The 16467-nt window shown below is 50.9% G+C and overlaps 1 protein-coding gene across 2 annotated transcripts in view; it reads left to right on the top strand.

The window, feature by feature from the left end:
• The window catches only part of ece2a (endothelin converting enzyme 2a), a 117630-nt gene extending 103040 nt beyond the window's left edge, over positions 1 to 14590 (top strand). For both annotated transcript variants that reach the window (XM_062553962.1, XM_062553952.1), the window contains exon 4: positions 13541 to 14590. In XM_062553962.1, the coding sequence (XP_062409946.1) occupies positions 13541 to 13831 (291 nt within the window). In that variant the 3' untranslated portion in view covers positions 13832 to 14590. The remainder of the gene's footprint in view (positions 1 to 13540) is intronic.
• Positions 14591 to 16467: the final 1877 nt, after the last annotated feature.

Below are 16467 nucleotides of genomic sequence, written 5' to 3'. Positions count from 1 at the left end.
AATACAACTCTTCTCATAGTGCTGCAGTAGAAACAAAGTCACGTTACTGCTCCATCATTTGCACACACAATCTTCCCTCACCACCCTGCCAACCTAGTGGTCACATTTCACATTAAGATTGGCCTCTTTGTGACAGACACACACACACACGCACACACACGTACACACACGTACACACTCGCACACACACGTACACACTTGCACACACGCACGCACACACTTGCACACACGCACGCACACACGTACACACTCACACACACTCGCACACACGCGTGCGCACTCGCATCCTCTGCTGCCAAGCAGCCACTCGTGCGCGCAGTGCCGCTCCTGCTGTGAGAAGAGCCCAGTGCAGTAGTAGTGCGTGGGGAGCGCACATGTGCCCCTGATATGGCGTCTGCATGGGGAGCATGGGCACTGGGCCAGTTGCTGTTACAGTGATTGGGAAGGTTTTTTAGAGGTTCTGTAGGGGTTTTAGAGGGGTTTTACCCTTCTTCTCCAGTAAGGGATTCATGCTGTCGGGGAGCACGTGAGAAAGTAAACAGGCTGTGAGAAATTCTGTTGCCCTCATTTGCGTGAGAAGCATATTGGAAATGAGCTGAACAGAGGGGTTGTCATAGGTTGTACAGCTCACTTCTCTACTGTGAGGAAGAGGCAAGAAATTATCATTTCTACACACACACACACACACACACACACACACACAGAGACAGTCAAGTGTTGTGAAGTGTAGATTGCAGCTCTGCACGTGTTGGCCCCCTCTAACCCGTGCTGTGTGCAACACCCTGAGGCTGGCGGTGGTAAAAATAGCATGTAAATATGGCAAATATGGCAAATCACCGGGAACCTAATGCATGTTGAAAAGTGAACACTCATCGAATCGGACGTGACATTTTAAGGTTAGTGACCGTGCTGCGGGCACGAGTCTGTTTCTCTCACACATACAGTACTGTACTCCGTTAACCTCGGCCACTGCAGGGAAGCAGAGCCAAGCCAGAGAGGAGCTTAAAGTACACTTTAAAAGCACTTTTTTCTTTGCTAAGCAATCCTTAGTTGTTTTGCACTCTGGTTGCAGTCATTTTGTCATACAGTACTTTTGTTGTGTTGCTACAGTAGGGTGTGACTTTTTTTACTACTTTTAAAACACACTCCCTGAAGACTCTTCTCTTCATTTGACAGCTTCCTGAGAAAGTCTTCTTTTTAATTTTTTTTGTATAATTCAGTTTTTTTTTCTCCTGTCATGTTCAAATGAAAGTTGGAGCTCAACTCAAGACAGCCTAGTTGTGAGCGCTGCTGTGTTAGCAAGTGGGTTTCGTAAGCAGAAAAGCGCTGCCCAGGTCGTCTCGGGCCCTTGGAAGCCCTGCCATTAAGGTCAATCCAAGTCAGTGTGCTAATCCCGTCACGGACTCATGCCACTTCTCGGGCACTTTGGAACATTCCACTCTAAATACTGGCCAAAGCTGGTTACGGAGTGGCACCTCGCACTAAACAAAGGTGCAGGAAAGAGCAGGAGCTCACCTGTTGCTGCTGTTCTTTGTTGTTGTTGTGGGGAAATCGACTGCATTGTGCCAACACAAAACACTTGGCTATGGCCAAGCCTGAGAGAGTGTTGTAAGAGTCATCCAAACGTGTGCAGCGCTGATGCTTTTGAATGTAGCACTGTGCTAATATCATTTACTGTGTAACCCTGTGTCAGTCACTAAACATGCTATCTTGTTCCCTATGTGTGGTTTTTAGGAAGTCCACATTTCAGCCTAGTCTTTGTTGTTCATTAATACGGCATTTCTAAGAGTGATATAATCGGCGTCCTTCCTAAAGTTAATTGCTGATGGCCACCATGTAAACCCCACGGCTTGTTTTTTTCCCCCCCCAGCGGCTGGTTTCTGAAATGTTAATTATGCAACGTTAGATTTGATGACCAGTCTAAGCTCTTGCAAAACCCTGGTGGTGTAGCCCCACTCCCTAGTGGAGTGTGTGTGCGCCCAACATGCCTCTTACATTAGTCAGTGGCTTACCTAACCTGGGGCTCAGCGCTCAGCGCAGGCTAGCCTCTGGGTGTCTGCGTGAGTGGTTGTCTGTGTGTGTGTTTATCTGTGGGTGATACAATTCCGTGACCATTAAAGTTCCCTCCCACACACACACACACACACACACACACACACACGTACACACACACGTACACACGCGTTGGACCGGATCCCATGGGTTCGTCTTGGCAGACTTTTTAATCCCAAGTCACTTGACTCCCATGTCAAGTCCAAGGACGTCAGGGAGCAGTAGGTTACCAAGGCCCCGTTTGGGGGGGAGGGGGAGTCCGGCGGGGGGTCTGGAAAATACCTTCCATGTGCAGTCAGAGGGGGGAACCCCACCGGCTCTCCCTAAAAAAAGAAAAGAGAGAGAGAGAGAGAGAGAAAAAGCAAAAGGAAAACAACAGATATGGAGATAGAGAAGAAGGGTGACGAGCCTGACTGGGACAGTTCACACGGCCCCCCCCCCAACCCTCGGCTCCAAACATAGCCGCTTAATCTGTGGAAGGCCCGAAATAGTCCCATCAGTTCTGGGGGATTAGGACAGTGGGAGGAGGCGTCGGGGAGGCGGCGGCGGCGTTTAATTGGTGGCAGGCAGGAGTTAGCACGCTTCCGGGCGGCGTGTGGCCATATTGGGGGCCGTTTGGCGCGCTCGGCAGGACGCCCGGCCAGACAGCGGGCCGGCTGCTATGTTTACACCGCGGCATCTGAGAGGAACCCTGATTCCCAGAAAGAGTTTTCCAAACAAACTTGTCCACGCAAACACACGCCCGCACACACACACAGCGAGTGCACACTTACTCCCAGACACACACAGCGCTGACAGGATACCTCACATGACTGATATTCCATATTCTGTCTCGCTCACACACACACACACACACACACACACACACGCAGACACACACAGAACACCTCACACAGAGCCAGCGGTCGTTGACACCGATGGTCTTGCCGTTGGCGGCGCTGCTGATTGGTCAGGCATGTGGAAACTACCTCAACAGGAGAGGGAAAGCATTAGATACAGTGTAAATCCTGTTACATCTTTGCGGCTACGCTGGAAAACATGCCGCGCGGCTGGTCCCGGTCCCGGCCCCGGCCCCACATATGGCCATGGCCACGGGCTCATCAGAATGACCAATCAAAGGTGTGTGTGTGTGTGTGTGTGTGTGTGTGTGTGTGTGTACATATGGCCATGGCCACTGGCTCATCAGAATGACCACTCAAAGGTTTGTGCCGTTTAGAGTGTTATTTCTCCACTCACCTCACCACAGTCTGTACAAGTTGGGAGCCCTTACTCAATCAGGCCATAGAAGATATCTCTCTGAGCCGTTTCACTCTGCAGAATCAAACTCAGCTTCTTCTAACTGCCAGCAAGGGGTGTGTGTGTGTGTGTGTGTGTGTGTGTGTGTGTGTGTGTGTGTGTGTGTGTGTGTGTGTGTGTGTGTGTGTGTGTGTGTGTGTGTGTGTGTGTGTGTGTGTGTGTGTGTGTGTGTGTGTGTGTGTGTGTGTGTGTGTGTGTGTGTGTGTGTGTGTGTGTGTGTGTGTGTGTGTTTGTGTTTGTGAGTGTGGTGTTTAGCCCTTCCCCCTGTGGCTCAATTAAAGCTGTGACACTCACCATTGAGCACACACACTCCTGCAGCTCCACTCTGCCCGTCTCCGGCCCAGTTGTGGCACAGCTCTGTCTGCCTTAGGCCCACATCTCCCTCTCTCTCTCTCTCTGTCTCTCTCTCTCGGCTAATCTGTGGGTTAAGGGAGGTTGAGCTTCCCTTTGACTCCTCATGAGAGTCTAAGAGCCGTGTTAAACCCCTGTCTTCTGAGACTTGTTGTCTTCTTGTTTTTCAAGAAATAGGAAGTGCACCCCCCACGCACACACATACACACAAACACACACACACACACACACACACACACACTTTGCTGATGCGATGTTTACTTCTCTGGAAAAGAAGGGGGGAAAAGTTGAGAAATTAGAAAAGTTTCCTGTAGTGTCATTCTCTGCTTGGGTGACCTCCAGCATTCTGTGGAAAGAGTTATTTTTACTCGTTCCTCTATATTCCCCCCCGCCTTGAAAACCTTTGCCGTGTGTGCGCGGGTGTGTACAGTATGTGTGTGTATTGTGTGTGTGTGTGTGTGTGTGTGTGTGTGTGTTGCCCAAGTAAGATGCTTTGAGTGATGACTTTTGCCCTGTGCGCCATCAGATGACTGATACCTCAGCAGCGAGTGAGTCACTTTCCCATTCAGACGGACCACAGCTGCTTTTGAAGAACACTCTGCCAGCAGAGCGCATTTGACTCGTGGCCTTCCCTCCTCAGTCCTCTCCAGATCTCTCTGTGCGTAGGCACTGGACCCCATATCCTTCAGAGACTGCAGGCAGATGCGCGCGCTCTCTCTCTCTCTCTATCCTTTCTCTATCTCTCTCTCTATCTCTCTCTCTATCTCAGCTAGAGTTTGTTTTTGCCCTTTTCCGCTCCGAAGGTCCTGTGTCCAAACAGCGCTGCTCTGAGGGGTCATCTCCACACTCTCTCCTGGCAGCCTGGAGCCAGAGGCTCGGAGTCTCAACACTGACCGCTCACGCTCCCCGAACACACGCTGATAGCTCCCAACGGAATTAGGACCACACACACACACACACACACACACACAAACACACACACACCTCCCCAGGTAGAGAAAAGTATCGCTTTTCTCTCTGCACTAAGAGGAAAGTAACATTTGGATTCTGCCAGTTCTTCCAAAGGTCACCAATATTGGTATATAACTGGTGTCTGATATTCAAACAGTGTGTGTGTGTGTGTGTGTCTGTGTTAGCGTTTGACCTTGCAGTTTAGTAGAGCCCTCCCACGCTACTGACACATCTATTCCCATCAGGCTAAGTGACTGCTCTAGCTGTGGCTAATGGCTCTGCGCTCCTCTACAGTGAGGGTCTCTGCTCAGTCCTGTGCATGCTGGGACGGCTATTTCAGTGCCATGTGCAGCTCACTCCAGTGCTGCCCTCGTCCAGGCCCACCGGCAGGCCTCCTGATGATGAAGGCTTTTAGTAATGTCCCAAAGCAATGGGACCCTCCTAGCAGGCCCAGAGAAGTCAAGTGGAGGAGAGGAAAGGAGAGCACCCCCCCCCTCTCTCTCTCTCCTTCTCTCCCTCTCTCTCTCCCTCTCTCTCTCACTCCTTCTCTCTCTATATATCTCTCTCCCTCTCTGTCCTAGCACAAGTGGCCTATATATGGCTCCCCTCATGTTTTGTGTAGTGGTGGACTCTTGACAGCTTCCCCAATGAAAGTAACACCAGAGCGTGTGTGAACAAAAGCCAGGCCTACTTTTTTGGGGGGTGTCAAGAGAGGTGCTGCTGTCTCAGCACTCCTCTCCACCTGTTGCAGCCAGGAGTGTGTGTGTGTGTGTGTGTGTGTGTGTGTGTGTGTGTGTGTGCTGTGGTGGCAGCGGCAGTGGCGACATGTCCCTTGGGCAGCCTGGAGGCTTGCAGACACACTGGCCCACTTCCCCACTGCCTGAACGATGAACACTGAACCACACAGCTGCCACCTCCACTACTGCTGCTGCTGCTGCTGCTGCTGCTGCTGAACCACATAGCTGCCTCTACTGCTGCTGCTGCTGATACACCACCGTCAGTACTGCTACTACTACACAACCACACCGTCAGTACTGCTGCTACTACTACTCAACCACACCGTCAGTACTACTGCGACTACTACACAACCACACCATCAGTACTCACTCACACACATTCTCTCTCTCTCTGTCTGTGTCCTTTCCCACTCTTTAGACTCGGTATGGCCGTATTTCCCTCTCTATGCGTCTCTTTCCCTCAGTCTGTCTTTTCCTGCGAGGTCAATTCATGTGTTCCCCATGTGTTGTGACTGAATCACAATGACACCAGAAGCACCTAAAATCTTACCTACGTACTTGGTTAAAAAGAGTCTCTCCCTCTGACACATACACACCCGATATGTTGTTCATAGTCGCTCATACCCTCTCTCTCCCACTCAACAAAACAAAAACAAATACTCGCATGTGCCAGCCCACTCACGCATGCATTCAGACATGTATTCTCTCTCTCTCTCTCTCTCTCTCTCTTTCTTTTCCTTTTTTCTCTCTCTTTTTCTCACGCATGCATGCTTGGGGTAATTCAGCAGACCTCTTGTTGCCTGGCACGTGCACACAAACACATGCCAGCAGTCTCTTCATGCCCCCACTTGCCCAGCCTGCGTGTCTCTGGGGCATATCTCCTCTGGGAGAGGTAACCCCCACCCTCCCCATCCTCCCCATCCTCCCCCGGCCCTCATCAGCTGCTACTGACATTGACACGATTTTGAAACACTATCAGGATGGAATTGAATTACACACACAACACATAAAATGTGCCCTCCATCAAACTGGGGGGCTCTCCTCTCCGTCCCGGAGTGATGCAAAGTAACAATGAAAGTGTAATAACAGACGATCCTATTAACGTTGGCTGTCTGACCCGTGTACCTTTTGGAAGCTTTTATCTCAACGGATAAAACTGGAGACTGGAGGGGCGGCGGTAAACTGATGATACACTATCATTACAGCTGGTGTTTTGGGCTTGTAGTGCTCATTTGATTTGGGGCAGCCCTCCTCTGTAGGTCAAGTGCACGCTTTGCTGTCGGTGGAGGAAGCGTTGGCCCAGCGTTGTGTTGCTGCAGACGGAGGAGGTGTGCCGACGGGAGGCCTCTGCGCCACGCATCCCAAGTTTGCAGCGCTGCTGTCGGGCTGCTGTCGGTTAGCCGTCTTTGCGCCGCGCCGTGCGGAGCGGAGGTGTGTGGTGGTGGGCGGCGGAGGAGGACCCCAGTGGGCCGCCGGTGACTGATGCAGCGTGCTGCTGTGGACTCCACTCCAGCAGGCGAGGAGGAGGAGGAGGAGGAGAAGGAGAGGGGAGGGGAGAGCAGGGGAGGGGAGGGGGGGTTGTTTCTCACACGTGCCGTGAAGTCCCTGCTGGGAGGAGGAGGAGGAGGAGGAGGAAGGTGGAAGGAGGAAGAGGAGGATGTGGGTTACTTGCTGCTGGGGGATGAGAGAGGAGGCGGCACACAGATGCATGCTTGTGTTGATGAGGCAAAGGCAAGCACACACTCACACACACTCTTTTCTCCTTGTGTGTATATATATTACAAGTAACGTGGAGTTCAGTAGGATTGATAAGTATCACAAGTCTGACTATTCAGAAAATGTATGCCATCAGGGCAACACACATATCTCAGAGATACACACACACACACACATACACATATCTCAGAGATACACACACATACACATTCCTCAGAGATACACACACATACACATATCTCAGAGATACACATACATACATATTCTTCATTTCAAGCTGTGGCATGCACTCTATAGCAACATGAAATATGTACACACACACACGTGCGCACACAAATACACACACGCATGCGCATGCACATGCACATGTACATGCTAAAGCATACATGACCGTGCAGTGGTTGAGCAGGGTGGTCTCGTGAATCCCCACCCACACACAGACACGTGCTGTGCATCAGTGCATCATATACAGTATCTCTCACACACACACACACACACACACACACACACACACACACACACACACTTTTGATGTGGCGCAGTTAGGGGGTGGGGGTGGGGGAGCTGGGTGTGGGCAGTGGGCTTGAAAGCAACTCTGGCTGTAGGTTAGGTGAGGAGTTTGTTAATTGGAACAGACGATTCTGTCAGAGCCCCACGGAGCGGTTTGGGAGAAAAGAGAGAGAAAGAAGAGGAGAGGAGAGCGGAGGAGAGGAAAAAGGGAAGTGAAGAAAGGAAGGCAAATAAGACACGAGTTATTTCTGAAGCTCCAAAAAGGGGCAAATGTGTGTGAAAATGTGCTGTGTGTGTACGAGTCCTCTGGGGGAGGATGCGGCTGCTGAATTTAGACACGCACCAATAATCAGCTCCACTGGCAGCCTTTGAACACAAAAAGAGCTGAAGCCTGAACAACCCAAATAAGGGTGCCATGCAAGGCATCCCCCCCACCAACACACACACACACACACGCACACACAGTCACTCACTCAGAGAGGTGCCGTCTAAAAGGTAACATGCCTGATCCAGACATATGCTGTAACTGAACTGTTTTCTGCTGCAAAGCTACTCAAATAGTGCACAAAATTACTCTGATATTACACCACTCTCTCCCTCTGTCACACACACACACACACACACACACATACACACACATGGGCACATTGTTTCATCAGGCAGTGGAACTTTCCTTCTAAAAATATCTTAAACTATTTAGCCTTTCCATCCCCCCCACTCCCCTCCTCTAACAGCACAGGGTTTGCATCTGCAGATGCTGAGAGAATATTCACCCTTTAATAAACAAAACTTTGTGTTATCATTCGGGAAGGCTTGACCCAGATTGAGCTTAGTTCTCGCGCTCACGCGCACAACTTCCCTAAAACTTTGGTCACCATGGCAACTCCCAATCTGAGACAGTGCGAGACGTGATACTGGGGAGAACTTGTCTGCCAAGTCATTCGAGAAGCCCAGAGCCTGCTGCATGCTGGGTTTTCTCTTTCTCTCTCCTTTTCTTCCACTGCCTCCTCTTCCTCCTCTTCCTCCTCTTCCTCTTTCTCGTGCAGCATCAGTGCTCTAGTTTTTTTTTCCGCTTCTCTGTTCCATCCTTTGGTTTCTGGAAAAAAAACCGCCTCTTCTGCTCCTTCTCCGTTTCCAACTTGCTGAAACTGACAGGGAGCCTGTTAATTAGCCCACGTCTACGCGCCCCATGTGGTCAGCGGGACAGAGCCAGGGAAGGAGAGTGAGTGGCGGCTGGCTTTGTGCAGTCAACATTTGGGTTCCATATTTGTTTGCGTTTGGCAGCTCTCCGCGTGAGTGCATTCTTGCTACATGCCACCGTCATGGTGGTGATGACAGGGTTAGTGCAGGAAGTCAGTCTCCCTTGGGCCCGCCCTCCTCCTGCGGTCACCTGGACATGTCCAGGCATGATGGTATGCTAGAGGAAGAGGATTACTTAGAAATGGACCTGATGTAGGTGACCTATGGACTACAGCATGCAATTTGACATAGAAATGTAGACACCCACACACGTGTCCTCTGGATTCTCACCTACCCACAGAATCACACCCTCAACCCTCTTTACATTCTGAGGGAGGTGTGTGTGTGTGTGTGTGTGTGTGTGTGTGTGTGTGTGTGTGTGTGTGACTTTGATGTATAATTCACATTGTGTGCGGGCGCTGGTGCCAATGCTGCGGCTCCTCTCGCCTGCTCTACCCCACCCTTCCCTGTAATCGGCTGAGGTGCTTCAAAGAGCCCTCCGTCCAGAGCCGCATAGACGGCTCTTCCTCCGTCCACTCGTCCACTCGCTCAACCTTCCAATCCCTCCCCCTGTCCACCTCCCCTCACCCCTCCTCTCTCCGCCTTGGCCCATTGTGGACCCTGAGCCTTATCTGTGTCGGAGAGAGGCCTCTCTCTCTCCCTATCTCTCTCCCTTTCTCTCTTGCATGCTCTCTCCCTATCTCTCTCCCTTTCTCTCTTGCATTCTCTCTCTATCTCTCCCTCCCTCTCCCATTCTCTCTCCCTCTCTCTCTAAAACCCACAGCACTTTGCTCTGGTTTTGCAGCGCGAGCGCCTGAAGACCCAACGGGGACAGAGGCACAGCGGAGGCCTGTTTTGTTTTGGTCTTTTCTGTTTGGGCTGCTTTGTTTAGTCTCGTCTCGCTTCATGTTTTTGTTTGTGTCATTTGCTTTGTTTTTTTCCCCCCGTCCGGTTTGGTTTAGTTTGGTTTCCAGGTCAAAGCTATGTGTGGTTACCGTGAGGGGATGCACCTTGCTTGCCCTGCTGGAATCCCCCGCCCCCCTGCGCTTGGCACGTGCCGTTATCTGGGAGATGGAGGAGGCGGGGGGGGGGGGGGGGGGGGGCTGTGGCAGTAGCACATTATGAGGCTGCCCTACACGGCACCGTCGAAATGTCGCTGTCACAGTTTGCTCATGCTGCGCGATACAAGCAAGGATGCGCGGCACGTCGAATGTGACCTAAATCGCCATGTTTTATTGATACCATTAAGATGCAGTGGCACAGCACAGCTCATCTATAGTGAAAGAGCCCACAAAAACAAGCTAGAGGAGAGAGACAAAGAGAGAGAACGAGGGGGGGGACGGTGTACAGTACAGGAGTGTTGTGCCGTATATTCTGTGTGTGGTTGGATCTCCTGCCATGCGAGCGGTGGTCGGTTGTTTGGGTGGAGCCGTTGGGAGAGGAGGGAGAAGAGGAGGCATGCAGAATCCCAGCGCAGGCTGCTGCTCCTGGGCCGCAGGGGACAAGAGGGGATCTGCCTCGTTAAAAGAGTCCCCAGTTGGCACAGGGGCTGCACTCCTTTCCCTTTTCTCCCTTACAATCTTTCGTCTCGCTCTTCTTCCCTCTTTCTCGCTCCCTCCTCTCTCTCACTCCCACCCTGTCTCTCTCTCTCTCTCTCCTCTCCCTCTCTTCTCTCCCTCTCTCCCTCTCTCCCTCCCTCTCCTCGCCATCACGTTCCCACGTTTTCCTGCCTCCACATGTCACGCTGCAGGGGATGCGTGAGGTGAAATGGAAGAGAAAGGCAGCCGATTTCACATTCACGTTTCGCTCTCGCCGAGATGGAGCGCTGATCTGCATAGAGAGAGAGAGAGAGAGAGAGAGAGAGAGAGAGGTGGGTGGTGGCGGAGGAGGAGGATGGTGGATAGAGGGAAAAAGCTAGGGAAGAAGATGAAGGGAGAGAAAGAAAGACTGGATGAGAGAGAGAGAGAGAGAGAGAGAGAGAGAGAGAGAGAGATGACCCAAATAAAACATGCTGTTGCCTTCAGGGCTCTCGGTGTGTTTTCTGGAGCCCGACCACAGACAGAGGGAAGGTGGCCAGGCCTGTTTCAATGCGATAGAGCAGTGTGTGTGTGTGTGTATGTGTGTGAGTGGTTGTGTGTCTGTCTGTCTGCATGTGGGTGAGTGACCGAGTGATTGTGTGTGTGTGTGTGGGTGTGTGTGTGGGTGTGTCTGTGTCTGTGTGTGTGTGTGTGTGTGTGTGTGTGGTTGTGTGTGTGCATGAATGCGTGTCACTGTGTGCACGTGAGCGTGTGTACAGCAAGACGGTCGTGACTCGGGTGCCCAAACACGAACCCCTCCCGCCGTGACCCACTAAAGTCGGAGTGACTTGCAAGAGTTTGTCAGCAGCTTTGAAGTGCACTGCAGCTTGAAGCAGAGCAAGGGAGCAGAGCAGAGCAGAGCACCACACAACACAACAGCAGCAACAGCAGCAGCAACAACAACAACAACAACAACAGCAGAATGCACCAGATAGACATGGCAGAGAGGTTGGCGCTGCACAGCGCCACGGTCAGGAGAGCGCCAATGCTGCCCCGTGCCCTCATGTGACCCTGCCCTCTCCAGGTGAACCATATGGCCAGGCCGTCAATGCCCCAGAGGCTACCGTCAGCCAATCGGGTCAGGCCGTGGTGTCATGTGATAACCCCTCTCGTGCTCAGCTGGCTTCCAGGGGTTACGAGGACACTGCCCTCACAAAGATGGAGAAACTCTTAGGGCCTCAAAATGTGGCCTAATGCTAATGATAAAAACAATAATTAGTAGTAGTAGTAGTAGTAGTAGTAGTAGTAGTAGTAGTAGTAGTAGTAGTAGTGGTGGTGGTGGTGGTGGTGTTGGTGTTGGTGGTAGTAGTTGTTGTAGTATATATTTATTTCTAGGCAATCATATCCACTTCATACACGTTTTCATTGCTAAAGCATGGGTTGCCTGGCAATTAATGTGACATGCTGCTCCCAGCGTGGCCTTTGTGGTGGATGAGTTGAGCTGAGCAGAGTTTTGTGATGATGGGTAGTAGAACCCAGCTCCATCCACACGGGCCAAACGGCCCACTGAAATACCACCATTTGCTCTCAGTCTTAGAGGCACAATCTTAATCTTAATTTTAATCTTATGTCAAAATGGGGGGATAATGATCGTAGTTGTAACGGTTGTGATTTTGTTGAGTTTGTTTTATCTCTGTGTACAGTATGTCTCTCTATCCGGTCTCTTTCCCTCTCTAAGTAATTCTCCACATTTCAGCGTTATACTGTTTCAAACCGTGCTTGCCAGGGATCTTTCGATGGCACTCGGCAGTGAGGTGTTTATTCCAGGTGATCTAATTAGTCAAGTGGAGCACTTTCCTCACACTACGGCCAGGTGTCTCTGCATGCAGGCGAGCACAAGGCCACAGCACACAGCACACAGGCAGGCGGGTCTGGCCCAAAGCCAGCGAGGCCAGCGCTTGAGTCCATTTCATCTGCTCCCAGCTCTCCATCACCTCCTGGTTCACTTTTACACTGGGAAGTGGCAGCACGAAGGATGGCTCAAGCCATGGAGCTGTGACTCTCTCTCTTTTCTTTTTCTTTCTATTTCTCTCCTTCCCTCTTCTTCACTATCTCTCTCTCACTTTTCTCTCTCTCTCTCTCACTGTCTCGCTTTTTTCCTGCTCACTCTCTGATTCTGTTGTCACCATGGGATGTGAATAATTTATGTCTTTCCTGCTTGCTTGCTTGGTGTGTGTGTGTGTGTGTGTGTGTGTGTGTGTGTGTGTGTGAGAGAGAGAGAGAGAGAGAGAGAGTGTATGTGTGTGAGTGTGTGTGTGTGTGGAGATGAATCATGTGAGATGGTTGCACGTGACTCCTGCTAGCTTCTCTCCTCTCCTCTGCTCTGCACAGACCTGGCATGGTGAGGCATTACATTACACCATCCTATCTCTTTCTCTCTTTCCTACTGTCTCTGCCACTGCGTCCAACTGGCACACTTTCTCTCTCTCTTCTTTCCATCCATTCATCTCCTTCGCTCCTCGGTTCCCCCACTCTTACGGTTCATATGCACCATCAAATATCCCGCTAACTATTCCCAGACCAAGTTCTCTCTCTCTCTCTCTCTCTCTCTCTCTCTCTCTCTCTCTCTCTCTCTCCCTCTCTCTCTCTCCCTCTCTCTTTCTCCATGGCGCTTCTTGTTGGGCACGTGCGAGCCTGATCACGGCATCCTAGAGACCCACAGCGCAGCTCTCCGCTCCACTCTCCTGTGCTGCAGCGCGCTGTAGGAAAAAAACAAATCCCCACCGCACATGCGATCTCACATGTATGGCCCACGTTAGCATGCAGGCAACAGCAGTGAACGTTAGCGTTAGCACGTTAGCGAGCTGTGGAGAAAGTTGAGGCCTGGTTTGGCCCCTCTGGTGAATTGTGGGTCATGTGTCATTTTGGGTTTTCAAAACATATTTAATCATTTTGAATCAGTTTAATAAAAAACAAAACAAATACTGGGATACTATCATTGGTTAGTTGGTGATTTTGCAGCACACAGCAGTCACACATGCCTATGAGGTTAGTTACAGTGTATGCTCCACTTTCTGCTCTGCCTTGAGGCATCTGGAGTGGTGATCAACGCTGTCTCTTTTTTCTCTCTTTTTTCTCTCTCTTTTTTCTCTCTCTTTTTCTCACTCACAGGTCAGTCGCGTCCTAAAGCCCGGCGGGCGCTTCGTCTCGGTGACGTTCGCCCAGCCTCACTTCCGGAAGCGTCTGTACGCACGGGCCGAGTACGGCTGGTCCGTCCAGCACCAGACCTACGGCGAGGGCTTCCACTACTTCCTGTACGTGCTCACCAAAGGGGCGGAGCTCAGCGAAGAGGACGCCGCCCTGGAGCAGAGGGTGCGGCTGGAGGCCGAGGCCCCGCCCACAGACGCGGTCCGCTTGGAGGACACTGAGTCGGAGGACTTCCTCACCAACATAGACCTGTAGATGCAGCGGATGGGATACTCAGGACATCCAGACCCACGCACAGATTTTATAAAGCAGTGGACATTACAAGCCATGCCCCCTCAGGTGACCGGTCCCGCTCTAACCTGACAGCCTGTTGTGCCTTATGAACCACTGTGTGTTGGGCCGTAAGCCTACCTTACCCTGACAGACTTCGGACAAGATTCGGGAAAGATTCTTGAAAGATTGTAGTCTTTTAACTAATGCCCCTCATTCAAGATTTACTCAAAAGACTACAATCTTTCCCAAATCTGGTCAAAGTCTGTCAGTGTAAGGTAGGCTTTAGATGAGCGTTAGGGTTAAGATTTGATCAGGGGGCTAGCTGGGATGAGGAGAACTTAGTTGACAACTTACAGGTTGCTCACAGTTACGGCTTCTGGTGGACTGATGGGTTACAGTATTCAAAGACATTTGCAGGAACAACACTCTCAGGATTTTCCCTCTAAGAATGTTATGAATCTGAAGAGTCTTGAACTGATATTTTGATATGATCGTTCTGAGACAGACTCACCTACCGGTGCTTCAGGTTCCAGACAAAAACAGAAGCAGACTAAAGGCAGCAGTTTGATGGATGATGGCGCAGTAGTTTTTTTTTTCTTTTTTTGCTTCAATAATGTACCTCCGAGTGACTGCTCCTGTTTACTTTGTCATGGCACACTTCCCTCTTGTCTAAATGCAGGAATATTCTACTGTCTTTGTTTCCTCTGCAAAAAAATAAAACATCTCTAAGTACAACGAAATACAATTCAAAGCATCTCTCCCTCTCTCTCTCTCTCTCTCTCTCACACACACACACACACACACACTCACACAAACACTCACTCACTCACTCACTCACTCACTCTCTCTCTCTTTGTCACACACACACACACACACACACACACACACAAACAAACACACACACACATACACACACACACACTCACTCACACTCACTCACTCTCTGCCCCGTCTCTCATCTCTCTCTCTCTCTCCCTGTGCTGTCAGGTGGGGCTCTGTAGGGCTGCCGTGTTGTGTTGACGCTGACGGCAGGCAGGGGTTGGTTCTGGGTGGCGGCGGCTGTCGGCTCTGAGAGAGGCCTGTCACACATCACAGGAGCTGAGGAGAACAAGCACAGAAGAAAGAGCTGGGGGGAGGATGGGGGCGGGGGGGGGGGGGGGGCAGGGGGAAGAGAGATTTCGGAATTTGTTGAAGAAACATTGCATGGAGACGTTCGCAGCTGCCGCTTAAATATAGACCAGTCACACAGAGTGTCTAACAGCCCATTAATAAGGCAGAAATCATTTATTTTTAATTCTCCTCTGAAATGTAATTACAATGTCTATTTTTAAAGACCTTGGAGAGAGGTGGCTGATTTCTGAGCCTGGCCTCTCACTGTTAATGCTGCTGATCATTTAGCTGATTACACTTCAGTGGCTATTTCGCCACGAGGTGCTCAAGAATATACTGTATGTATTGGAATCGGATGTTGCCGGTGTTTCAGCCGTTCTCTATAGATGCCTGCTGATGACGAAGGTCTGGATAAGTGGTTCACTCATCGCTTCGTGGGCTTACAGGCAGCTCGTTTCAGTTCCTTTGTCCTCTGCCCAAGCCGTGGCAGGCGTGAAGTCCTCCGCTAACGTTCACAGTCGGCTGCTATTGTTGTGAAATAGACGGGAGTGCATTGACGATGGTGATGGTGGTGAATGATATTCAAGATGTGGTGGGTGATTCAGCATTTTTCTCTCTTCACAGCCCTTTAGCTCCATGGACATGGTGCATACCCAAAACACAAATAAGCTGGTGAGCCCACTGCTTCAGGGGCACGGAAGGGAGGAGTGTGATTTTAATATTGGAAATACGCTGGCGAGTGGCGAAGGGAGGCCAGTCCTGACCTGGTGGGGTTAGGTGGAGGTAACGTCAGGTCCTCCATCCTCTCCACTGGCGACTCCGGGCAGGAAGTCCTTTTGCCAAGATTAAATGTCACCCGCTATCCGGTGTCAGCCCATTCTTTAAACACCTCATCTACGATCTGGGAAATGCTAAACCGTCTGCTCGTCATCCTTATCGCAGGCTAACGTAATGGAGGACAATGCTTTGGCCTTGCACTGACTCAGTCGCTTTCATTTCCACGGTGTGCTTTGCCCTGCGATAGGGGAAGTGGGTTGGTGTGTGTGTGTGTGTTGAGGGAGATGCTTGTAGTGTAGTTTAAGATCTTCCATTAATATTTGCATTGCATCATTGTACTCACAAAAGAAAGGATCTGCCACCGCCTTCAATAGCCTGTCTATCATCACAGCTGTCGACTGACATGTCTGATTGATCAAATGCTGTGGCTGTTCCACTCAAGCTGTGTGTGTGTGCGCGCGCGCGCGTGTATACGCGTGTGTGTGTGTGTGTGTGTGTGTGTGCACTTCGCTTCGCTGTATTGCCTTGTGGTGCTATCAGGTTTCTACGGTGACAAATGAGAGTGGCATGCTCTGGCTGTATTAGCAAGATTGTGGTAAAGAGGCTGGCACGGCGCTTGGCAGGCAGGACCCAGCGCTTACGCAACCGCACCACCGCCACCGCCGCCCCGGCCCCACCGGATCGGAAATTGAAAACGGATGCTTGAACTTTGGCCTCCGGCCCAGACTCTT

The sequence above is a fragment of the Sardina pilchardus genome, chromosome 2 (assembly GCF_963854185.1).
Source record: "Sardina pilchardus chromosome 2, fSarPil1.1, whole genome shotgun sequence".
Taxonomy (NCBI): domain Eukaryota; kingdom Metazoa; phylum Chordata; class Actinopteri; order Clupeiformes; family Clupeidae; genus Sardina; species Sardina pilchardus.
Note: the sequence above shows the minus strand (reverse complement) of the source record. Positions and strands in the feature narration are given on the sequence as shown.